The 26,874-nt window shown below is 35.1% G+C and overlaps 1 protein-coding gene across 1 annotated transcript in view; it reads left to right on the forward strand.

Moving 5' to 3' along the window:
- Positions 1-25,044, forward strand: part of IGF2R (insulin like growth factor 2 receptor) — a 144,434-nt gene extending 119,390 nt beyond the window's left edge. The window contains exons 36-48 of the mRNA XM_001371399.4: positions 314-463; positions 2,444-2,605; positions 4,298-4,505; positions 4,893-5,039; positions 5,412-5,646; positions 6,223-6,359; positions 8,062-8,176; positions 10,552-10,698; positions 11,676-11,863; positions 13,025-13,211; positions 17,874-18,020; positions 21,637-21,706; positions 22,402-25,044. Coding sequence (XP_001371436.1) covers positions 314-463; positions 2,444-2,605; positions 4,298-4,505; positions 4,893-5,039; positions 5,412-5,646; positions 6,223-6,359; positions 8,062-8,176; positions 10,552-10,698; positions 11,676-11,863; positions 13,025-13,211; positions 17,874-18,020; positions 21,637-21,706; positions 22,402-22,818 — 2,310 coding nt within the window. The 3' untranslated portion in view covers positions 22,819-25,044. The remainder of the gene's footprint in view (positions 1-313; positions 464-2,443; positions 2,606-4,297; positions 4,506-4,892; positions 5,040-5,411; positions 5,647-6,222; positions 6,360-8,061; positions 8,177-10,551; positions 10,699-11,675; positions 11,864-13,024; positions 13,212-17,873; positions 18,021-21,636; positions 21,707-22,401) is intronic.
- The last annotated feature ends 1,830 nt before the right edge of the window (positions 25,045-26,874 follow it).

Raw genomic sequence — 26,874 nt, forward strand, 5'->3', positions numbered from 1 at the left:
TCTGTTTTGTTTTTAAGCTCCTTTATAACCTGACTCTTTTCTAAGAGTCCAGATAATAGGAACTGCATGTTCATAGGAGGGGATATACAGTAGTTTAGATTCTTTGAGAATGAGATACAAATGGCAGTGATTAACATCTGTGACAAAACTGTCTATGATCATCACTCTGGTGGCATCTAACTCTGTGTGGTGAACATTTTAGTTTTAACTATATGTGGGTTTATAGACGTATACTTTTTTTCTATTTTAATATTTAATTAACTCTCTTGAAAAATTGTTTTCCTGAGCCAAATGCTTTCCTTTTATCTTTTAGGATATTGGCCGTGTCACTGGACCTCCACAACTTAATCCTGCAACTAATGAAATTTATATCACTTTTGATAGTTCTACCCCATGTCCTCTGGATAGAAATGCTAACTATTCCTCAATTATTTTATTTCATTGTAAAAGAGGAATAGATATGGTAAGCAGTTTCTTTTCAGAACCTAAATGTTAACATTTCATTTGTTAATGTGGCAAAAGTCTGGTGAATGTGTACTTGTAATGTAGAGTATGACATATATTATCAGGATAATATTCTAATATTAAAGATAATATTCTTCCCTTTATTAAAAAAAAACCTAATAAAATTGGCACCTTTGGATAAATCTAGTCAGTTTAAATAATTTTTTGGATTGAGAGTCTACAGAACTGATAACTCTATTACCAGCCAGCTCTGTAGCCACTGGGAATAGGTTAGCAAGACTTCTAGACAGATGTACACTAGCAATGAGAAAAGAAACCAAAAAAATTATACTTAAAAAAAAAAATCAAAATCTCCTCCACTAAAGGACTAATAAGGAAAAATGTTTTGCAGGATTGCCCATATAAAATCTATATCAGATTGTTTACCCTCTCAGGGTGGGAGGAAGATTGGAAGAGAGGGAAAAAGGAGGAAAGAATTTGGAACTCAAATTTTTAAAAAAAGAATGCTAAAAATTGTTTTTGCATGTAATTGGGAAAAAAATTAATGTACATCTAGCCTGTGAGGAAAAGAAATAAAAAACAAAAACAGCTTAAGGCCAATTTAGAGAAGGGACAGGTGGCCCCACATAGTTTTTGAAGTTATTATATTATAACAGTTAAAATTGTCATTTATAATGATGAATAAGAAAAGGTTTTAACTGTTATGTTTAGCATATTTCAGGATGAACCATATAGATTGATATTGTAGAAAGATTCGTATTAAATGTTCAGAATTTTTAAGGTGATATTTGAATAAGGGCTAACTCTGTAAAGTTCCTTTATGTGGAACACTTTCTCTCAGAGTGCTAGATAAATGAGGCATTATGCTTCATTTAGTATTACACGTAGGAAGAGAGTGTACTGAACACCGTGGCCGAGTCTTGGAGTAGCTACATATTGGCAACAAGTCAGTGTTTGCTTGCCTTTAGAAATCTGGAGACTGAATATTCCAGGATTGTGGGGCTTATTTGAAGTATTTTCCCCCTTGTGGTTTCTTTCCTTCCTGAATGGTATGTACCATGTGTAGGAGCAATTGAATATAGACCATGTGGAAAAGAAATCTTTAACATCAGACCGAAATAGAATATTTGGCTTTATGAATATATTTTACCCTTTTCTCCTGTTTTAATTGGCTTCAAGTTCTAGAAATAATGAATGTGTATGTTTTGGCAGAGGAGGTAATTTCAGTTGTAAACAGAAGTAAGCCATTTCTATCCTTTGCAGTGACAACCCCTAACTGTATTTCAAAGCCTTTTTCTTCTATCCTTTAAAGAATATTTTAAATCTTAATTTATTGATACAGACTTCTAGAGTTTTTGGGGCACAGATATAATGGAAAGGCCATTGGTCTCTAAGGACATGGAGGAGCTAGGTTGGAGCACTGCCTAATGCTTAATAGCTGAATGATATTGGCTATCAATTAGATTCAATGCCATTTCCCCCCCTTCTACAAGGTGAAGATGGCTTGCCTACTTTCATAGAATTGTTTTGAGAATCCAATGAAATGTTTGTAACAGCACTTTCTGTCCATAATGCACTGATTCCTAAGGAGTTCCAAATAACTTGTGAACTGCTCCAAAAGGGCCCTTGTGAAACTCCTTAATTGTCATGGCTGATTTTCTGGGCTTCAGAGATGGTATATTTCAGGTTATCTGCAACCATGGAACGTTTCTTTTGACTGGCTCTGTCCCCAGAGCCATCTTTCTATTGTTGATGTGCCAGTCCAAGTACTGTTGGTAGCTAGAAGTATAGTGTATTATCTTTTGGTAGATAATGTACTATATTTCTACCTTTTAACCAATTTTTTAAACCTATTTTAGGATACGGTTAGAATCTCTTGATAAATAAGGATATACATTTTGTATCATCTAGAAAAATAGTATTTTAAGAGAATTATGACACTTCCTATCAAGTTAAAATTTTCTTTTTTTAAAAATAGGGATCACCAAAGATGATAAGAACCAGTGGCTGTGATTATGTGTTTGAATGGGAAACTCCAATCGTATGCCCAGATGATGTAAAAACTGTGGGCTGTTCAGTGACAGATGAGCAGCTATACTATAGTTTTAACTTGTCCAGTCTTTCCAAAAGACCATTTAAGGTAATATTATTTAATCTTTGGCATTATCAACTTACACATGTGTGTTGTGTGTTTATATGTAAAATGTTTGGTCTAGTGAATAGATTGTACCTTTTTTTTCTCCTGTTTGACTTCATGTTCTAGAAATGATGAATGTGTATGTTTTGCAGAGGAGTTAACTTTAGTGGTAAACAGAAATAAGCTGTTTTGATCCTTTGCAGTGATAACCTCTAACTGCATTTCAGAGCTCCTTTCTTTTACCTTTTAAAGAATACTTAAAATCTTATTTTCTTAATACAGACTTGTGGTTTCTGGGTCACTGTGATGTAATGGAAAGGCCATTGGTCTCTAAGGATCTGGAGGAACTGGGTTGGAGTGCTGCCTACCACTTAACAGCTTAGTGATATTCTGTTGAAATCACAATGCATATTTATATAAAATGAGTTCATAATGCATATGCAAATATTCCTTATGAATTCAATGTTTTTGAAAGAGCTATTATTCTGCCACCATGTTTTTTTTGCATTTTTAAGTATTCTCAGTATCATAATGTATTCAGTATTTTTATCCAAATAGTCCCTATAGATCGTAAAATTTCTCATTATTCTTTGCTTCAGGACTAGAATAATTTTCACTGTTAAATGACTCTTTTTTTGTGAGGGTGGGACCTAATCTTGATGTAGGGTATATGGGAATCAAGAACCCCAAAAGTGTCAGGATTTTGATGCCTAAAGCCAGTTTCTTGTCCTTAGGCCTATATATAGTAACCCATGATAGGTACTTATTTAATGTGGAATTAGGTATATCTCTCTACATATTTTTATTTGAAAATACTACCTACCTGTTAGTTCTTTTGAAAAATGTTTGTGTTCAAGTGCAAATTAATGTAATTTTTTGTATGCAAGACATTTTTAGTTGTTCATTAGACATAATTGCATATATTTCACTTCACACATGAAGTGTGTCAAATGTTAGCCAGCAGCTTATAGGTTAAAATCTTTGACTCCCTGGCCTCTTGTCCATTTGATGAAAAAGATTAAGTGGATAGCAATTCACCAGTTTTTGTTGCAGCAATATCTTCCAATGTGTATCATGTCCAGCTGGGGGCCTTGAGTGTTGTCATCAAGTCCATTGACCTGGAGTTTGTAACATTCTTTGTAGGATCAGCTTTTGGAGCAGACGTCTTAGTTTCTTTGTGATCTGGACATATGCATAGTCTCCCACCCCTGTTGTTTAGGAGCCTCAGTAAGGTTCATTGAGTTTTAGAAGATAGAGCTATCTTAGCCCATGTCTGAAAGCTCAGGTCAAAAGAGACAATATGAGCGGCAGACTGAAGGTCTTGGTTATAGATAGCTAGGTCTGCCTCTATTGCTAGATGTATGAATCCTAAGTAATGGACTAGAAACAGTGAAAGAAAGGAGAAGAAATCCGAATGGTAAAAGTGGAGGCAGAGAGGCTAATTAAATAGAGGTTCTTCATGGAGACTTTTCCAAGGGGTATGGCTGATTAGACCAAGGGCATCAGAATAGCAGTGACACACCTAGGCAAACCTTTGGTAGGAAGGAACAAAGATGTGACCTTAGCAATACTTCAAGGTGAGAGGGATGCGTATGTTAAGACAGTTCAAAATATGCAGCCTTATTTGGTAGTAAAGTACAAATAACTGATGATGTATGTTCTTAGTAACCCATGCAATATTGTTTGCCCATCTAGGTAACGCATGGACCACATACTTACAGTGTGGGTGTATGTACTGGAGCTACTAGTGATCCACAAGCGAGCTGTAAAGATGGGGGAGTGTGCCTGCTTTCAGGGAGTAAGGCCTCTTCCTTTGGACGGCTAGCATCAATGAGTTTGGATTATAGACATCAAGATGAAACAGTCATTTTAAAATATCTAAATGGTGATCAGTGTCCTCCAGGTGAGTCGTTATATTATGAGTTGTGGGGTAAATAAATTTTGGGAATTACTATGAAAACAGAGAGCTTTTTTTTTTTTTAATATCAGACTTGGAAAGCTGCCAAACCCATTGAAGCCTTTGCCTTAAAATTGGAATACAGAACATGTAACTCCTTGGGATAATCAGAATTAATAGAGGCATTTAAAAAGCAGACCAATAGCACTATATCCAGAAAAAAATTTACATTTAATAACCAAGACTTATGATTTCTCCTCTCCAAATTGGTGATTTATTTAATGGGTGGTTACATTATTAATTTGTGCCTTTTATTCTAACCCAGGCCTAATCCCTTGGCATGGACAATGTATTACTTATATGGTATTGATTACATATGGTATTTATTTTCAGAAACTGAGCAAGGTGATCCCTGTGTCTTTCCTTTCATATATCTTGGAAAAAGCTATGATTATTGTATTAGAGAAGATAAACCAAAACCTTGGTGTGCAATAACAGAAAACTATGACAAACATCAGAAATGGGGATATTGCAAATTTTGTAAGTAAAAATGTTGGCTGTGTATGAAAGAATATTATTGATCTTCAGAATGAAATTTTGCCTTCATTCAGTTTGTTAGAGGCCATTTGCTCTAAGAAGAATTTCTGTAATGAATTCTATGTATACCCTTGCAAAAAAAAAAAAGGATCTTCTTGATGTCATTAAATTTACTAAGAAAAAGCTAAATTTATAATCCAGACTCACACAGTGAGATCTAGAGTGACTGTTTCCATGCCAGGTTAATTACAGACTTGTGTATCTTAGGAATTCAAAGAGAGAGAAATTATGAATTTTGTTGTACATTTTGAGATTTTTTAAAAATTGGGAAAACCCAAAGTATAATCTAATACATTTCATGAACATTATTCACAGCAAATAGCCATCGGTCATCTACTATTATATTCAGTTGTGATGAAAATATTGATATTGGGACACCACAAGTCTTCAGTGAGACCCGTGGATGTGAGGTGACTTTTGAATGGAAAACAAAAGTTGTCTGTCCTCCAAAGAAAATGGATTGTAAATTCATTCAGAAACACAAAACATATGACCTGCGGCTACTCTCTTCTCTTACTGGGTCCTGGTTGTTTGTCCACGATGGTACCTCGTGAGTGAAAATTTCTATTTATTATCTTCTAGATAGTAGTAACAATAGGATGTTAGGTGGGTTTTTAAATCTCTTGATTACTAGCCCTGAAGTTGGGAGGTGTTGGATTCAAATATGACCTCTGACATTTCCTAGCTTTGTGCCCTTGCTCAAGTCACGTAACTCCAGTTGTTTAGCCCTCACTGTTCTTCTGCCTTGGATTACATACTTAGTATCGATTATAAGACAAAAGGTAAAGGTTTTAGAAAAAAATTCAATCTCAAATTCATTAATTGGCGATAGGAAATCGGTTTCTTTTCGATATATATGATGTACAAATATTAATCTACTTCCTAAACTAAGTATTTTACTCCCATTTCATGTGAGAAAACCAATTTATTGAATTATTTTTTTTAAAGTATTTGGCTCTTAATTAGCCATTTTACTGAATAATTGCCATTACATAAAGAACTTTAGTTTTCTAAAAATTAAAAAGCAATATTTTATACACTTCTTAGTATATTGAAATAGAGCATTAATGACTTGAAAATAATCATGTATTACATTTTCCCCTGTTATTCTTCTCTTGATTTCTAGGTACTATATTAATTTGTGTCAGAGCATATATAAAGGGCCCTCTGGATGTCCTGAAAGGGCTAGTATTTGCAAAAAGAGCACAAGTGGTACTGTCCAGGTTTTGGGGCTTGTTCATACCCAGAAGCTAGATGTGACAGGTAATGAATACTATTGTATCTTAATAGTGGTTAATTAAAGTTATAGTCATCTGTCTTTGTAAAACAAGATGACTCATTCTCTTGTGCTAGTGTTATTAGGACTATGAAGAATTTAAACAACTTCTTCCAAAAGTCGTGTACTTATATTTTCATACTTTGACTCTGAATACCCCTTTAGTCCATCCAGTGAGCCACTATTGGCTTCTAGCCCAGTTGGAGTTCTGATCCAATCTGGACCCATGCTCAAAGTATGCCTTAAGTACCCTTGAATCTGACTTTAGACCAGAGGCAGTGGGAGCCAGAATTGTCATATAAATGGCATATGTCATTCACTTCTCAACTGAAGTCCATATTGGTTCTACTTGCTTAACTACATGTGTGCTTATATGAGATAAAAAAGTTCTAGATCTATTTTGCAGATATATAATTGTTTAAGCAGTTTACAAAATTGCCAAGAACCCAACTAAACATTTATTTAAGGATATGATTTTGTATTTGATTACTTCAAAAGTTATGTGATTTTTATCTGTGTGAAAACTTCTTTCACCAATACAGATCATAATCCCTCTATGCCTACATTTGATTTCCAGTGACTAAAAAAGAAAAAAAAATCTATCACTTGTTGACCAAAACTCTCTCCAGCAATGAGCCTCTTCAAACTTAGCTAAATTAATCCTCAAATGTCCACCCATTGCTGGGCCTACACTTGATCCTTTCCAACTATGTAGGTCTTGCCACAACTTACATTCTTTCTAAAGTCATTCTAAAGTCTTCAGAGACTTTATAGCATCAGAAGAAGTCTTCAGTAGAGTGAACTACCTTGCCATATACCTAAAATAATTCCTTTAACTATATAAGGGTTCTTGGGTCCCTGAATTGGATTTTTTAAAAAAATCTGATAACTACATTTCAACATAATTAGTTTCCTTGATAATCCCATGTATTTTTTTTTTTGCATTTGGAAACATTATTCTGAGAAGGAATCCATAGATTTCACCAGACTGACAAATGGGTCCATGGTACCAAAAAGGTTAAGAACCCCAATGTTTATATTGAAGTTGGTTGATTATAATGAGAGAATCTGGCTTTAGTGTTAACAAATTTAGAATGGGAAGAATAGATACCATTGTAAGTGAGGCTCCTCACCTAAGTTCTATCCAGTAGACCGGAGATATAATGAAAATTAGATCTTTTATGTAAATCTGAAAAAAGAATGATTCATTAATTTTTTATATTAAATCTGGGCCTTTCTCAGAGGCATCAAATACTCATAAACAATAAAAAAATAAAAAATATATAGTTAAAATATTTTTAAAACCTAAAATCTTTCTTCATTTTAAAAAATATTATTTTAAATATATTTGAACTCAGTTCAGATCATTAACACGAACCTTTTATCTATATAAATGGAAGGATCAAGACCTCCATGTTAAAAATATTCTAGTTCCCTAAGACTATTCAAAATGATCAATTAATTTTTGCATTGTTATCAAGCATTTCAGTATTGTAATATGTAATATTACATGCAATATGAGAGTTATTATGTCAACTGGGACTTTAAAAACTTAAATATTAGAACAATGATTATGAAGTTTCTCTTTAGTATGTCAGAGTTTTGTCCTTTTAACACTGTGTGTATTTTACTAAAATCCTTTTTCTTCAGTGTACTAGAAATAGTGTTTAATTCAGTCATGTATTACAGGTGACAAAGTCCTTGTAACTTACTCAAATGGCTATGAATGCGGGCAAAATAAGACTGCAACCACAGTTATAGAGCTGAAATGTGCAAAGACAGTTGGCAAACCCATGCTTAAGAGGTAGGAATGGTTTTGAATTGAATTGTTGATCAGAATAGGATTGTGGACATTGTTTACTGACAAGAATTTTCTCAGTGGTTCTGGATCCAAGCAACTGCCTTGGGTCCAGAAAATAATTTATGGATAAATAAGTTATTTTTACAAAATGTAAATTTTGTAACTTTTTTGTACTTTGTAGAATTTATCTAGTTCCTATCTAGACCTGTTAAAACCCCCTGCCCCTGGTCCTAAGCTCTGGGTGTGAAAGCCAAGTGTTGCTGTAATAACTTTTGCAGAAAATAAAGTTACAAACCCTGAATTTGCTCAGGTAATCTGCACAAAAGCTATGTGTAGGAAAGCATCTCAGTTTAAAATCCTACCTCCTTCCTAATGCTAGTGCTTAGCACAGAGCCAGTAGTATAGTAGATGCTTCACAAATTTTTTGTTGACTTGCAAGTCACTTAACTTCCTCGGATGTCATTTTTTTTCCTGTAAAAATAGGTTAACAGGGCCTCTGAAGTCCCTCAGCTTTATATCTGATACTTTGCTGAAGTGTCAGGAGGGCACTGAAGTGGAGAGCTCTTGGCAATAATCAGTGCTATCATTCCTAGCTTTCTGATTTATAAAATGAGACAGTTGGGCTAGAAATAGATTGCCTTTCAGCTCTTCATCTATAATCCTATAATCCTATGAGTTTTATGTAGATGATGCATACAGGTCTGTATTTCCAGCTTTAGTCATTCCCTGAGCTCCAGGCCTATAGCACTAGCTGCCTGTTTAACATTTCCCATTGGATGATAGGCATCTCAAAATCAGCATATCTAAAGCAGAGCTCATCTTTTCTCCAAACCCACCTCTCTTCTTAATATCCCAATTTTTGTTAAGCACCCCATCAACCAGTTATCTAGGTTCAAAATCTTATAGATATCTCCAATTCCTTCTTCTTCTCCCCTCCCCAATGCCATATCCAATCACTTGCTGGGCCCTTAACCAATTAAGGGCTCATTAAGGGCCAACTGTGTTCTTGGTGCTGGAGATTAAAAGACCAAAAAATACCATTTCCCACCTTCAGTGATGTTGCGTTTGAAACAACATTCACATATGAGTATAAATCAAATACATTCCAAATAAAAATATGAGGTAATTTTTTAAATGAGAAAGACACTAAGAGCTGAGATGAAAAAGCAGAGGGCGAAGAATCATGAGAAGTCTCATGTAGGAGATTGACTCAAGGATCAAATACAAATTCCTTTGTTTTTCATTTAAAGTCTATCAAAGCTTAGCTCCATTCTACCTTCCCAGGCTTATTAGACCTCCCTCCACTTACTCCGTGGTACAGATAAATTCGCTTTTCTTTGTACTATATTTTATCTCCCATGTTTGCGCCCTTACAAAGTTTATTGCTCATGCTTAGAACATATTCCCTGTTCACCTCTGCCTTTTAGAATCACTGACTTCTTTTAAAGCTTAGCTCAAGTGCCACTTCTTACATGAAGAAGTCTTTCTTGATTCCTTCTAGCTAGAATAGCTCAATTGCTCATGCTTCTCTAAAATCACCATTTATTTACTTTGACTATTTTATATAGTCTTCATTATGCATATGGACAGACTTTGTCTTCCAATAAAGTATAATTTCCTTGAGGCCATGGACCGTTGGATTTTTATTTTTGTCTTTACAATGCCTGGTACATAGTAAATACTTAAATGTTTTTTGAATGATTGATTTATCATGTATGAATTGTGTTAAGAGGAAGTTGGTCAGCAGAGGGAGTATGTTAGCTAGTGTTTATGTATCTTTGCTTCCAAGAAGCTGGAAAAAGTCAAGTCAAATAATCTAAACTTGCCATGCCTTGAATTTCTGTGGGTTTTTGAAAGGGAAAATCCAGAAACTAGCAAAGGATTAAACAAATTCAAAGGATTCAAATTTCTGAAAAGTTTGCAAAAACTCAGACCAAGAATTCTAAAAGCAAATAATTTTCATCTTTTAAATTATGTTCTAATTAAAAAAAATAAAATATATGTTGTTGTGATCTTTAAAAATATTTGCATATGTTATAATAATGCCAACATGCTGGGTGGTCACCTTCCCTAAATACCTCTTGCTGTTGTGCACCTAAGATGTTTTACCAATCTATCATTAGCTTGATTTCATCTTTATGTCAAAGTTATGAATGGGCATAGGAAACTTCAGGGGTTATTTGGAAGTACTGGTACACGAAGGGATATGATGATGAAAGATGATTCTTTGCATGATGCCTGAACACTGAGAATTTGCGTGTGCTTTTGAAAGAAAATGAGTTTGATTTAAGCAATCAACAAACTATATTTTAACAGTTATCAACCCCCTAGGCTAATGTGATCATTAGACTTCATGATATATTCATCCTCCTTTATAGTTTTGATAGAGAGAGCTGTACATATTACATTATGTGGGAAACTAGAGCTGCCTGTGCAGTGAAGCCACAGGAGGTGGAAATGGTGAATGGGACCATCATCAATCCTGTAAATGACAAGCGTCTCAGCCTAGGAGATATTTATTTTAAGTAAGTAAAATATTTTTCTTTTGAGTACCAAAATGTGTTTAAAATTAAACCACTAATTCACTAGCATGGAGCAAAGCAAGATAATTTTAGTGTTGTGTTTTAGTTACTGTAACTAAGGGATAGTTATATTTTCCTTATTATGGGGAAAAAAAAACATTACTAAACTATTAAGTTTAACACCAAAGATGGTGAATTCTTCAGTGTGCAAAGATATTGTTTTGTTCCCTCACTCTTTCCCTTAGTATTTTTTAAATAATTTTTTTATTGATATCTTTTATTTTTACATTTTTTAAATCCATCTCCTGCCCTTAATCTCTTCCTCTGTCCCCAGAGAACCATTCCATATTATAAATAATATTTCCCTTAGTAGAATTAAGGAACAGAAGAGTTTTTAAATAACCTGTCACATGGTCTATTGGGATGCTGGGAAGAAAAGAAGGATTAATCCTTTATGCTTAATAGTTCATTGCAAATCTATTTTTCAGTAGCCTGTTCTGGTGTGAGATATTAGTCTTCTGGAGATAATTAACAGTGATCAAGGCCCCAGCCAGAGTTAGGGCAGATGGGGTGTAAACACTTTTCAGTTATATTTAAGGTTCTAAAAATGAGCCTGTGTTGACAGAGTAGTAGCATATTATAAAGAACCTCATGCCTTCAGAGAAATTGTTTTAGATCAAATGTTTACTTACCTAACTGTAAAAAGGGCAAAATGAAGAATATGGTTCCAGAGCTATCTTTTTTATTTTGCTTTGAACTTTCAGTAGGAGAAAGAGGGTTAGTCCTGAAGCTGAGCACGAAAGAGCAAAGGACTAAGTTTGGACAAAGTTATAAGACACAGCACCCTGTAAGGATTTTTGATCATGTGCTGAACTTTCCACAATCGTTGTATATTTCATAGCAAGACTAGACTGCATTTCCTGTGGTGTGGTTGGAGTCTTTTTTTCCTGCTATCATGCTATATTTTGTTTTCATTTCAGGTTATTCAGTGCCTCTGGGGATATGAGGCCTAATGGAGATGCATATATGTATGAAATCCAGCTTTCTTCTATCACAAATTCAGCAAATCCATTGTGTTATGGAGCTAGTATATGTCAGGTTAAGACAAATGATCAACACTTTGGTAGACAAGTTGGATCTTCTGATAAAACTAGATATTACATTCAAGGTAATTACCCTTGATTGAATTGTCTTAATCTTAATATTTTCTTCCCAAAATGGGTTTAAAGCCCTAAGTAGATTCCTTTCACTCTTTAATTTGTGGTTAAACTTATGGACTAGAATTGTAATCATATTTAGTAAAGACATTGCTATTGACACTCATGTAATAGGTTCAGAAGAAAACTTGTTTATCAGCAAATCAGTGAGCTCTGTATCAAACCTAAAGTGTATATTATTATGTTTTGCTCTATACAAATTCCCCAGAGGAGAAAGGATGAAAAAATAGAGTTTTTTCAGAGTATTATTGCAGCAGATATGATGATGTTTTGGTATTGAGCCTATCACAGATAGCAGTACCCAGTTGGATAGCCTGGTATATGCACATTCTGGAGTTTCAAAAAATAGAGTCATGCCAGTACTGTAGCTCAGACAATCTTAATGGGACATGAACAGGCACTGACATATAGTGTTGATACATCTGTTGATAACATAGTCCCTCCTACATTTGAACAAGGTTAAAGGAAGTAAATTTGCTATTTTCCAAGGGGTCCTAACCAGTGGAAAAGAAGATATTTTACTATTTTTATTTTACATAAAATCTTAGCATTGCATTGCTTTCAGCTTTCTCATGTTATAGATGAGACATGTGCTATTCAAGAGAAGCTAAGGCATTTGCTGAAGATTTTACAGGGCTAGAACTGGAACTGCGACTCCCATCCTAGTCATCTTTCCTTAATTCTGTATTGCCTTTTAACTTATTAAACATTGTCCAAGGCATTATATTAGGTTCTGGGGAGCAAAAAATGAAAAATGATGTACAGTTCCTGCCCTGAAAGTTCTACTGAGTTCTAGATGATGAATTCAAAGTCTAGTTTTTTAGCCCTACTCTCTAATTAATGATGATACCCTGCAATAAGCCAGAGTAGAATGTAATTTTGAAGGGTTGTAATCATAGCTCTGAAAGATCAACAGAAAGGCCAATGAAAAACAAATGATATTATCAGCTTTACATACAGAATTTAAATGCCTTTTAGATGACTAAGGAAATAATTTTTATAATTTTACTTTCTTTTTTATTTTGAATTTACACCAAATAAAGTGAGCATAATGAAATTATTCTTAAAAGTTGTTATGGCATTTCAAATTGTTTGTTCTTTTCTTTTGGTAGACGATGACCTAGATGTTGTGTTTTCCTCTTCCTCCAAGTGTGGAAAAGATAATACAAAATATGTCTCTTCTACCATCTTTTTCCATTGTGACCCTTTGGAGAAGGATGGTATCCCTGAATTTAGTCACGAAACAGCAGATTGTCAGTACCTCTTTTCATGGTATACTTCTGCTGTGTGCCCTTTAGGGTAAGTAATTGTTTTTCTTTTTTTCTCTATCTCTTTCCAATTTTAACTGACTATATATAAGGTTCTATGCTAGTGGAGGATACAAAGAAGTATAGAAACTAATTATCCTCACCAACATAGCTACTTTAGGGCCGTGAGAGACCAAAGGGAACTGGTCCTCTCAACTGACCCTTGACATTCAATGTTACAAGAAAATGTGGAATAGGGACACTTTCTTTGTACTGCTCACCCATTTCTTTGTACTGTTCACCCATATCCATTTTTGCTATGTGATAAACATACTTATCAAGGCGGGATGCAGACTCCCTTTATTTATTTATTTATTTAAGTTTTTTAGACCCTTACCTTGCGTCTTGGAATCAATACTGTGTATTGGCTCCAAGGCGGAAGAGTGGTAAGGGCTAGGCAATGGGGGTCAAGTGATTTGCCCAGGGTCACACAGCTGGGAAGTGTCTGAGGCCATATTTGAACCCAGGACCTCCCATCTCTAGCCCTGGCTCTCAATCCACCAAGCTACCCAGCTACCCCACAGACTCCCTTTAGATGGATGAACATTTCACATTTGTGATTGAATATGACTATACAACAAGAAGAATAATGGTTTCATTTGCTCCTTCTGATTATTCTTACTTTAAGGTTGTATATTTCATTCCAGACTCCCTGTCCTAAAGCTGTCAACTTCATTGTCTGGTGCAGATTTTAACCTTACTATATCCAAGTATGCCACACATACCACACATACTAAAACTCATCAATTGCTGTTCTTGTCCTTTCTCTCCAAGAACTACATATATTTTAAGGCATCATATGATAAATACCATTAAATAAAAAGTACATTAAGAAGGCAGAGGAAAAAAAAGATTACTTCTGAGGACCTAGGAAAATCAGGGATGGTTTAATAAAGGAGGTGGTATTTATTTTGAGCCTTCAAAAATGGTATAACACAGGGAAGATATTCTTTTGGGCAGAAAGTACAGCGTGAGGTGAGGTACTGAGATGAGGAAAGGTCAAGGTACATTCAGGAAATGTCTAGTAGTCAAGTTTAAATCATGAAGTAAGAGTGTGGCAGGGGAAGTCAGGTTAGGGCCAGATTTTTGAATGCAAATCTGAGGATTTAATACCTGAATTGGGTAGTTAAAATTGTCACAGGTTTTGCGCAGGGTAATGCACAATTAAGTTAAGATGGGATGCTTTGGGAATATTAATATTTCACTACAGGGTAAATGATGGTAAGAAAAACTCAAGGGAGGGAGAACTAGTTAGGCAGTTAGTCAACATGATAGGCACTGAAAACTTGCATCAGGGTGGTGGCAGTGGGAAGGAAGTGAAGGGAAGAAAAGAGGACCAAATGTAAAGAATTTGTGACGGAAAAAACAACAGGATTTTCATGATTAGCTCCTCTTCTTTCTTCACCATCTATATCCAAAGATGGCCCTAAATTCTTTATCTTTGGGGACCAGAGGAATAATGATACCTTTACAAATACAGGAGAAAGTGTTGAATAGTTGTCCTCTTAGATTTAGATGTTCTGGAATCTACTTCCTGGCTTATATTCTCTTTGATTATGCTTCATATATAAGAACTTCATGTATTTGATTTTATTAGTATGATTACACCCTTAGAAAATGAAGATTGCAGCCCTCTTTGCAATAATGCAGCAGCAGTTCTCAAAGTGATTCTAGGACTCCTGGGAGCCCTCAAAATACCTTTGGGGGTCCCTGAGACCAAAACTTATTTAGTAATAATATTGAGATATTATTTGTATATTAAAATACTCATCCCTTTTCCAACTACATATTTGTGTGAAACAGGATTTTATTCATATACTTCAAAATAATATATTGCAAAAGATCGAATACAGAAGCAAATATGACAATCTAGTTATCTCCTTTTAATAGACATTAAAGATATTTACAAAAATATGTAAAATACTGTCACTCTTCTCATTAATCTTTTTGTTTTGGAAAATGTAATTATTGTTTTATAAAACATTATTTACATTAACAAATTTTTTATTTTAAAATGAATTAACATAGGCAACATGACAGACACATGTGTACAGTTACACAATTTTATATTTTAATTTTCAACATGGTAAATAACTAATTCAGTCATTTAAGAGAGCAATTTGGACCTATGTCCAAAGGTTTATAAAAAACAGTACATACTCTTTGACCCAGCCTACCAATACTAGGTTTTTATCCCAAAGAGAGAAAAATGCAAAAAGGAGAAGGACCTATATGTTAAAAAATATTTAAAGCAGTTCTTTTTGGGGATCAATGATTTGGAAAGTGAGGTGATACCCATCAATTGGGGAATGGCTGAAAGTTATAGTATACTATTGTAGTATAAGAAAATGACAAGCAGGGGAGAACTCAGAAAAACTTGGAAAGTCTTACATGAACAGAATCAGAATAAAATAAACAGAACCGGGAGAACATTATGAACAGTATCTGGAATACTGTACTGTGAACAACTGTGAATAATAGCTATTCTTAGCAATACAGTGATCCAAAATTATCCCAAAGGATTCATGATAAAAAATGCCATCTGCTTCCAGAGAAAAAGAACTGAGTCTGAATCCAGATCAAAGTAAACTTTTTTCACTTTCTTAATTTTTTTCAATTTGAATTTCCTTCCACAAAAAATTAATATAGAAAAATATTTTACATGATACATATAAATTATATATGAGATTGTTAGCATTTCAACAGGGGTGAAGGGGTAAGTAGAGGAGGAAGGGAGAGAATTAGAGACTCAATATTCTTTGAAAAATATTGGAAACTAGTTTTACATGTAATTGTGGAAAAAATTGAATACAGAAAATATTGTTTGTATGTACCATGATGAAGAAGGACTTCAATTGACTACCAGCTTGATTTTATTGGGAATTGTGAAATGACTACAAAAAAATACATTAAACTCTATACAATTAGAAGCATATACGTTTTGGTTATCATTTAGCCCAATGCAGCTGAAACCTAGCAAGATCAAATGATTTTACTTGGGAAGCAGAATCTGGATTTGAATCCAGGTCTTTAGGCTCTAAATTCAATGATTTTTTTTTATAATTCCATATTTCTTACAGAAAATAGAGTTTTTAAAAGAATAATAACTGTATATAACTGATCTTTTTTTTAAAAAAAAAAGATTTTGTTTTTAACTGCCTCCAAACAGAATTTCTGAAAATACTTTGCTTTTTAGATTTAATTGTATAAAATTCTCATTCTGGTTGTAGACTGTATTCTCTTGAAGGTTACGGCCTCTTTTGTGGCCTCTATTAATGTTAGCAGCAATAAGTGCTTATGAGTCAAGAAATATGTTAGTACTTAACATTTTCTTTTGCTGAGACTTTCCTTAAGTATTTAATAGGGAGAGTACATGTATACCCTTAGATATGGACTATAATTTTTTAAATGGTAATTGTGTAGCCCTTGACTATAAATAAAATAGTTGATGTTTCTGAGTCAAAAAATTTGCCTTTGGAGATAGGTACATGGCCACGGAAATTAGCTAGACATATATACACATATATTCAAATAAATGTGATGCAAAGTATAATATCTTACTAGCAAGGGAAAGAAACAAATAAATTTGAGAGGGGTAAAGGGAATGTTTTATCTGGCAGGAGGTAGTTGCTTCCTAAACTCTGCCTTAAAGCAAAAGATTTCATTTGAAGATGTGGAGGGAAATTCATTCAAAACGTGGTGAAAGTCTGTACATCTGCACAGGGGGAAGAGAGGGCAAAGGGAGAACTGAGGATCAATTTGGTTAGAATATGTATGTTAGATGGACCTCATTCAAACCAGGTTCCTGTTAATTTAGGTCCAGTTCTGGCACAAAATGAAGCACCTGTAGGTGATTTGGTGGTTATCAAAAGGAGATTTGCTTAGCTATAGCAGAAAAAGACTGTGCAAGCAGGACACTAAGCATTTTTCTTGGATAGGCACAATATTCCTTCCCTATTGAAAAGTGTCTGATCATCAGGGCAAAAGGTATGGTGGCTGATGTCTTAAGGCCTCTGAATCCATGTGATCTTTTTGATGTCCTCCAGTAAACAAATAACCCATATCAGAATGGCCAGATTCTCTAAGGAAGCTTCTTCAAGAGAGATTCCACTGGATGTGGCAGTTAGGTAGCTCAGTGAATTGAGAGTCGGGTCTAGAGAAAAGGAGGTCCTGTGTGTGTGTGTGTGTGTGTGTGTGTGTGTGAGAGAGAGAGAGAGAGAGAGAGAGAGAGAGAGAGAATGAATTATGTCACTTGAGCCTTAGCCACCTAGGATAATCAAGTCTCTGGATCTACTTTATGTCACCTCATAAAAACTAGTCCAACTTATGTGATGAGAAACTTGTAGATAATGATCCTTTCAAATGTGAAATGGGCTATAGTATGAAATGAAGAAAGAAAGGTAAGTGAAACCTAGAGAGTGGAAAACCTTAAATGAAAAACAAAGAATTTGTATTTTATCTTATAGGCAGTAGGGAGCCATGGAAGGTTTTTGAGGAGGGGAGTAATGTGGTCAGGCTTGTTCCATCACTTGAATACAAAAATTTCCCTTGGGAATCCAAATTAAACTGTTTGTTGGATGGAAATCCTTAGGATAGAGGCAAAAATATTTTTTTCTATTAAAATGGTATTACTTTTTCTCCTATTTCCTTCTAGGATGGAAATTATTAATGATAGAGATGAAAATCAAAATCACAAAGGTCTCTCTGGAAGAAGTCAGGCTGTTGGGGCAATTCTCAGCTTGCTTCTGGTGGTCCTCACTGCATGTCTCTTGATTATGTTACTATATAAAAAAGAAAGAAGGTAAGGAGAAAGGAATTGGGGAGAAGGAAAAGTGTACAATTTGGTTAGTTGGGTTTGAAGTGGGAGGAGAGGACAAATAAAATTCCTGGTAACATTCATATAAAAATACAATAGTACTATTAGAACTCTGAAATCTCTGGGTTATTGATACCTATGCAAACATCCTTAAAAATTAAGAAGATAGATTCTATAATTTCTGTGATGAGTGTGCTGATATCAACTCAGTGAAGCCAGAAATGGATGATGTGAAGAAGTTTAGAAGGTGAATACTGTTGATTCTGATACATATTCCATTATAGTTCTTGGAGTGCTGCATATGAACCGCTTTTCTAATAGAATATTGTTCTGATTCCTTTTCAGCTTCTTTTGTCTGAGACATGAAAGACATTAGACACCATCTTCTCTTTTCTAAACTCTCATCTTTTTGTTCAGGTGTTTGTGTGAAATCTAGAAAAAGGGAAATCAAGGCCTAAGAAAATGTGCCTTTTCCCCAGGGGGCAATCTTTTCGTTACCTTTGTCTTCTTATCAGTTCAAATGTAAAAGTTAAGTGGAAAAAATGTCTTCAGCCTCTTGCTTCAACCTTAGGAATATATCCTGCCCCTTAGGCTACCTAGCATTTTGAACTGCTTAGGAGCAATGGTGTGGTCCTGGTCAGCCTCACTATTGAGAAGACAGCTTTTTAGGTCCTGCCCCTATCTGCTAGGTGACCCTGAGCGAGTTGATTAATCTCACCCTAATGTTCTAGGCAACTCTTTTAAGACTATTTGTTGCAGAGATGGTGGTACCCTGACTTTCCTTATAAGGATTTCCTTTTAAAGCATGCACTTTTTGATGTAGAAGGACCTATGCATGTCATATACTGATTCTATGTAAATCATTCACCTAAGACACATGAATGTGCAGTTGGTAACCTTATATGAAGAGCAGCTAGGTGACGCAGTGGATAGAATCAGGAATTCTTAAGTTCAAATTTGACTTCAGACACTTACCAGCTGGGTGACCCTAGATAAATTGTTTAACCCTGTTTGCCTTAGTTCCCTCATTTGTAAAATAATCTGGAGAAGGAAATGGTAAATTACTCTAGTATTTTGCCAAGAAAACCCCCCAAAGGGTCATGAAGACAAAATAACACAGCCTTATACGTGGTCTGCATTGAATAGGAAGGATGTTATGACTTCTCCAATTGCATCTTCTGTCTTAGGATCATACATAGCTTTTGAGCTACAAGGGACCTCAGAATTCATCTAGTCCAACTCATTTCATAGAGAAGGAAACTGAAGTCCATAGAGAGGTGAAATAATTTGCCCAAAGTCACATATAGTTTTTCTGTGCAAGTTATTTTTAGTTTCAAGACTTTATCTTTCGCTTCTGGGAATATTGTATTCCAAGCCTTCTTCTCCTTTACAGTGTTAACTCCTGTGTCTTGTGTAATCCTGTGGACCCTTTTTTAGATTTCAGTCATGATGTTTCTGGGAATTTTGAATTCTTTGATTTGTCCTCTATTTCTAATAGGTCTGAACAGTTATCATTCATGACTAATTAAATTATGATTTCTAGATTTGTGGGGGTGGGTAGTGATCATGGGAGGTTGGATGAGAGGGGAAAGTGATGTTAAGGAAATCTGATGATCCTTTGTTTATCTTTCCTTTTCCTGGTCAATTATTTTTGATGAGAGGATATATTTTACATATATTTATGATTTATATGGTTTTTTTCCATTCTTTTGAATTTGTTCTAATATCTCTTGCCTTGATTTATTGATTTCTGCTTGTTGCAGTTCAATTTTTAGGTAGTTTGTTACTGGGGAAGATATTTATTCTCTAGTGTCTTTAGAGTTCTCATTTCATTTATATTAACATTATAAAACTGATTAATTTCAATCAGGAATTCTAAAAGACCTCAAAACCCAGCTGTGTTTTTGTTTGATGCTTTGTTTATAGATGTTATGGTGGTTACTTATTTTGGATTTGGTGCTTGGATATTCCTAGATTGACAATATTTTTCTTTAAAAAAAATTCTTACTCTCTGTTTTAGTATCAATTTTCAGATAGAAGAGTGCCAAGGGCTAGGCAATTGGAGTTAAATGATTTGACCAGAGTCACACAGCTAGGAAGTGTCTGAAGCCAAATTTGAATCCAAGACCTCCCAATTCTAGGCCTGGTATTCTATCCACTGTGCAATCTCGATGGTCCCACAGAATTTCTTTATCATCATGTCTTCTGTTTACATATTTTTTCAGCTTTTCTTCATTGGATTTAGGCTTTAAACACTCTAGAGGACAAGGTGAAGGGAAAAGAACAAATATTTATTAAGTATTTACTGTGCATCAGGCACTATGCTAAGTACTTTACAAATATCTTATTCGATCCGCTATCATCCTGTGAGGTAGGAGCTGTGCTTATCTCCATTTTACAGATGAGGAAATCAAAGCAACCAAAGATTAACAGATTTGTCCAAGGTCACAGAGGTACTAAGTATCTGAGGTGGGTTCTGAAGTCTGGTGTTCCTAACTCTGGGCCCAGTGCTCCATCCACTGTGCCATCTACCTGCCTTATTGGACCTTATCTGGGGTCCTGCCACCACTTTCTCTGGCTACTGAGAATTGTCTCTTTCTGTGACATCAGGACTAGTTCATGTCAGTAAGCTGCAAACTTTCAGAGCATTAGGACATAGTCTGATCTCCGCTTTCTCAATTGAGCTCCAGGTTCAACTCCAGGTATCCCTAACTTTCATGTACCGTAGTCCCAAGATGGGCTTTTCTGTCTGGACCTTTTTCCTAGTACCTGTGGGCTGGAAAAATGAACTTATGATAGTTTTTGCCATGCATTCTTGATTATTGTTTTTTTTTTCATCCATGCTAGAATTGTATAAGCCGAACTGTTCCTAGTCCAATAGGAATCTCATAGAGACATCCATAGATTAAACTATGGGAAGAAATTGCTAGCCACTCACCACCTGGCAGAGAGATGATGAATTTAAAATGCAGAGAAAGATACATTTTCATACATGGCTTATATGGGAATTTGTACTGTTCAAAATGTATTGTGGGATTTGTCTTCTATTTGCTCAAAAGTGGTAGAGACTAGTGAGAGGGCAGATTAATAAGTCTAGAAGATAAAACAGGATTTACATCTTGTAGTTTTGTTATATTGATGCTTTTTTGACAGAAATATAGGATAATATTGGTATTAGACAACTAGGTGGTATAAGGATAGAGTGCTTAATCTGGAAGGATGTAAGTGTGAACCTGCCACCCTTTAATCTATAAAATGGGAGTAAAAAAAGGGGGTCATTGTGAGGATCAAATGAGATGACATACATAAAGCTCTTTGCAAATTTCCAAACAGTATATACCTTCTAGCTATTTTTTAAAAGAAATATCTAGCAATACAGTCCTAGAACTCAGAGAAATTATATTTGAATATAGTATAAGTATAAAATTCTAGTAAATACATCTGGTATTGACACTGCTGTCATTTGCACATTTTTAATCCTTTGAAGGGCTAACACAAAGGTCTGACCAGAACCTGGGGCTTCTGATACTTTTCCTTCCTTCTTTCTACCACACTTTTCTGCTTTTTATTCCTGCCATCACAAATATGTATTTTTCCATAGGGAGACTGTCCTGCATAGAATAAGCAACTGCTGCAAGAGAAGTTCCAACGTGTCTTACAAATACACAAAGGTAATTTTCTCGACTACATGACTATAACTTTAGATTCTAGATTTGGGTACTTGAAAAAATTGCCATTTCTCTAGTTTATCCATGCTTTATCTCTCTCACTCCCAATACTTGTTATCCTAAGTTCTACTTTTTGCTAAAAAGGAAAAATTCTATAAAATAAATCTTTGGTATATAGATCAGGACATGCATTTTTTGACTTTGAGGCTTCAAGGAAACCTTCTAAGTGTTTCTGGTTTGGGCAAGAAAGTGATGAAAATTCAGACAAGTTATGAAAGGTGCTTTTTTTCTTCTAAGTAAAACACAAGACTTGGTTAATTGATGACATGTCATGTTCTTGCTTTTTTAGTTCTGGGTCTGTTTTATTTTGACATTGCTGCAAAGCTTTAGGCCAGTCTTCCACAACTCGAACTTGTGCTGGTCACACGAAGCTGCTCTGTTCCAGTCTTGAGTAGAAAGAGGTCAAGTCTTTCCAACTGCTACCTCATCCTTCCAATTAATAATGACCCGAACTAGAAGAGTAGCATAACGAACTCTGGGGAATTGGCCTCAAGGAAGTGAATCTGCCACTGAGAACACGTTATCCAGTGAGGTTCTAGGTTAGGGGTAGTGAGGGCAAGGAGATTTAGAGGGGGAGTGTGAGAATGGTAAACAAGGCTTACATCATATAGTCTTGCTCTGCTGCTGTTTTTTGACAGGTAAACACAGAAGAGGAAGCTGATGAAAATGAAACCGAATGGCTCATGGAAGAGATTCAACTGTCAGCTTCCAGGCCTGGGAAGGAAGGGCAAGAAAATGGCCACATTACTACCAAGTCGGTGAAATCGGATGCCCTTACTTCCCTCCATGCCGATGATCAGGACAGCGAAGACGAAGTTCTGACCATTCCTGATGTGAAGATTCACTTAACGAGGGGAACGCGGCCAGGAGGAACAGACAAGGGCAGAAATCTACAAAGGAAGACATTCAAGCACGGCAATGATGACATAGTTGGTTTGCTTAAGGGAGAGAAGGAGAGAAAAGGAAAACCTAAGCCAGGACAGCAGAAAGCAATGGATTCTGCAAAGCCCATGTCATTTCATGATGACAGTGATGAAGATCTGCTCCATGTCTAAAACTCCCTCTCGTGCCTACAAGAGAAAATTTATTAGTGGGACAGAAAAGCATCTCCAACCAAATATGAAGACTTCACAACTTGATGCTTCTATAATTTTTGCCTTTAACAAGAACTCATTCAAAAGGGAAGAAGTTTTTGTGCTGGTGACGGGGAGAAGGGGAATGAAGGCTCAGCTTATTCCTGTTTGTTTACAGGTGATGGGAAGTCATTGCCTAAGTTAGCCAGATAACATTGGTACTCTGATTCCAGGGTTCTGTCCATGTCTGCATTTATAAGCATAGCCATTAGAAGCTTATATTAGCTCTTATTTAGTACAAATATACTCCCAGAAGGCAGGGTTTGATTTAAATGAAGGGGAAAACAACCCTGACGCTTTAGACCATTTAAGATACTTGATTATTAGCATTTTAATTCTCTCTCCCTCCCCCCCATATTTATTGACGTTGACTACTCAGGTTTGCTGAAATAACAGTAACAATTTCTTCCTGCCGGCAGGGGGGTATTCTATTGATTCACCCATTGTAGGAGAAAGAAAAGGTGTTAATCTATATGCTGGGATGGTCTGAGGTAAAATTTTTGGACCTGGTCTATCATTTATCCCTTAGGTTGAAATATTTCATTTATGGACTTTGGATTTTTTTTTTAAAGAAATAAACAAAATGCTCTTTAGTTTCTCGGGTGCTTCAAAAGGTTCACATTCTGTATATGGCTTTAGCCAAAAACAGCTGCTGCTCTTTGCATGTTATTCTTGGTCCTGGTCATATGAAGCAAATCTATCAGTATTTTGCTAGTCTTCTAGTGAACCCAAACAACTGACCCAAAGATTGATTTCCTATGGAGTTGAGACTTGGTGCCATACCACAGAAAATAACCAGGTTTCTCAGGATTGTGGGTATAGGTCATCTCAGTGTCACCTTCACTGTCTGTCTAATCCTATTTTTTAAAGAAAAAAAAAAAGAACTTTGTAAACCATTGGACCTACAGAAGCCTTAATTTGCACAATGTGTATCTTTATGGAACTAATTGCATGAAAAATGATGGGCCAAAATTTTATCAGTAGTATCATACTTCAATTCATCCTCTATTTGGAGGTCATAATTATTACTTATAGTGTTGCTTCTATAGAATGGAAATAATGGCATTCTTCCTCTAGCTCTTAACTCCTTTCTGGAAGTGTTTGTTGAATTATCTTCAAGGGGATTAACCTGATATTGTAGAATTGTATATAGATATGTGATATTCAAATTCTCAAAAACAAATAGAAAAAGGTCCCCTAGATTGTACCTGGTTTGGCTGGCTTACTTGGTTTCAACATGAGTGTATTTTTAAGGATTGATTTCTCTCCCCATTTTCCAATAAAATTTACTGTAATATAAATAAAGTATCCTGCAATTTCAATAAAAGATAAATTATTAATTTGGTACTCCAGTTTATTCCCCTCAGTGGAGAGAGAACTTGTAAGAATTTTTCTCTAAAGAAAAATGGTTTTAAGATTGTATTTTAAATGTAAATTGTTCTGGTTGCTCTGACTCATGAGTCTTTGTTTTCTTGATGCTATTTTTTTTTTCTGTAGAAGGGTACTAAATCCTAACAGACCTTCCCTTCCCTTCTTTCATTTCCATCTGATTTTTCATAGTTCCAAGATAACAGGTCTCTGTGTGTTTCTAGTTTCCCCAAATAGTGACCTGGAATCCCAGAGAAATAACAACATAATGGAACTATATAGAATTTAATAGAAGCAATCATTTAAAATGAGTAACAATGATTTGAAGGAAAAGTTTCAAATGTAAGTTTCTTTTTTTTTTTGTCTAAGGAGGAGATTAATTTTAAATCAAGAGAAAGTATATCAACATTAAAGCAAAATGAATTCAGAGTCGGTACTAAAAGTTGACTCGCCTAAGCGATTTTATTTTGAGATTATGCTATTTTTGATTTTATAAGTCCTTAAAGGAGCTGTCATGCTAATTTGTAAGTTTGAGTATTACTAGGATAAGCTTAGAATAGTGTTATATATTCAAAATGTATGAAGAACTAGTAACTGGAAAATGATGGAGGAACTTGGGTAAAAATGTTACATTTTTCTCTTCTTCTCTATAGCCAACATTGGGGTAAATGCTTGAGATTGTATTTATGTTTGCATGATTACTTGAATTTTTTCCCCTTTATGTTTCAGGTAAGGGAAGAATATATATTTTATAATAAATATTAGATGTTTTAAATTTTATTTTTATAGATGCCTCCTGTTTTTATATCACATTTATTTCTTGCTATGTCCCTGCCTCTTCCCACTCATGCTCATTTTAAAATAAAAATTAGAAAAGAAGGAAAGAAAAAAAGTTGAGTAAAACAAATGAATACCACACCAGATCATCAGATCTTTTCATATATTGACTTCTCTAAGCTCATCCTCTCTCTGTTCTAGGTTCTAGTTATAGATTCTGAATCACTGATCATTTACCTTAGATTGGAATGCATTTTCTATACATTTCCACTCTGCTGATTGATTGATTTGTTTCACATTTAGCCAGTGCACTTATTTAATTTGCTTAGGTAAGAGAATTTCAGTTTGATTTGATTGACTTAAATTTTAGAATCTCATAACATCCATATAATTTAAAACCAAGACTAGTTATCAATGACTCATTTCCTAAGGTTATTCAAGACAAAGGGAAGAAAAGGACTCAGGGATGCTATCCTATTTTAACTTTTAGGAATATTAACCTTAGGATAGAAAGATGACTTGAATTCAGAATTTTAATAAACACAAGAGATCCAGGCTGCGGCTTCTGGGTTTACAGTTAAGTAATTTCTTCAAAGACTTAATAGAATTATTTTGATTTATTAAGAACTTTTCACATTTTCCATGTTTTGATTTGTAAAAGGTTTGCTACATCTCTAATGATAATTTTTACTATTTTATTTTGGGCTCCCTTCTCCACAAAAGAAATTAGTGAAAATTGTAATTCATTCAAATTCACTTTTAATAAGACTTTTGAGGTAGTTTTTTTATTGTTGTTATAAAATTAGGTTATTGCTACATATTCATTTGTTATTTCTATAGAAATTGGACTGCTAGAAAATTCTTCTGACTTGTTAGCCTCTTATCCCCTAGAACTTCTCTTTTTATGGCTATACTTGTATATAGCCAGTCAATGCTATGATTTTGCAAACTGTTTTACATCCTGAATACAAGACACAGATCCCGTCTATAGCCTACATAAAACATGGAAGTTATTTCACTTAGTTTGAAGTTTCTTGGCAGGGCACAGATGAAAGAACCAGAAACTCTGGGAACAGACAATTTCCCTTCTGACATTTTCTACTTCAGATAATATCTAGAGATTCTAAGCCAGCAGTGTTGGTTTATGGTCTGAATCTTTGTGATGCCTTTTGGGTTTTTTCTTGGTTTGCTATTTCCTTTTTCGGATGAGGAAACTGAAGCAAACAAAGTTAAGAGAGTTGCCTCAGGACACACCACTAGGAAGTGTCTGAGGCCAGATTTGAACCAAGGACCTCCTGTCTCTAGACCTGATTCTCAATCTAGCAGCCCCCTGTGATGGCCTTTTAGAGAATATGAAATAGCCTTTTATTTTTGATCCTGATGGTAATATTCATTGGAATTTATTTGGTGAAAGGTAACATGGAAGATCACATTGGCAGCTGAGTGGAGAATGGATAGGAGAGAATGGATAGGGGAGGGACTTGAGAGAAGAAACCAACCAGAAGACTATTATAGTAAAGGAGTGAGATGATAATGACTTACAGTGTGAGTGAAAAGAAGGGAATGTGATGTGCAGGGAGAAACACCCAGACTTGGCAACAGATTTGTAAATGTAGAGGATGACACTGAGGTTGTTATAGTAGATGACTAGGAGGATTGTGCTTCATAGTAGTAGGAAAGTTGAGAAGAGGGAAGGATTTGCGAGGGAAAGCTAATTAAACACACACACACACATACACACACACACACACACACACACACATACACACATACACACCCCTTACCTTCTGTCTTTAGAATCAATGCTAAGTATCATTTCCAGGGCAGAGAGGT

This window comes from Monodelphis domestica, chromosome 2 (assembly GCF_027887165.1).
Source record: "Monodelphis domestica isolate mMonDom1 chromosome 2, mMonDom1.pri, whole genome shotgun sequence".
Taxonomy (NCBI): Eukaryota; Metazoa; Chordata; class Mammalia; order Didelphimorphia; family Didelphidae; genus Monodelphis; species Monodelphis domestica.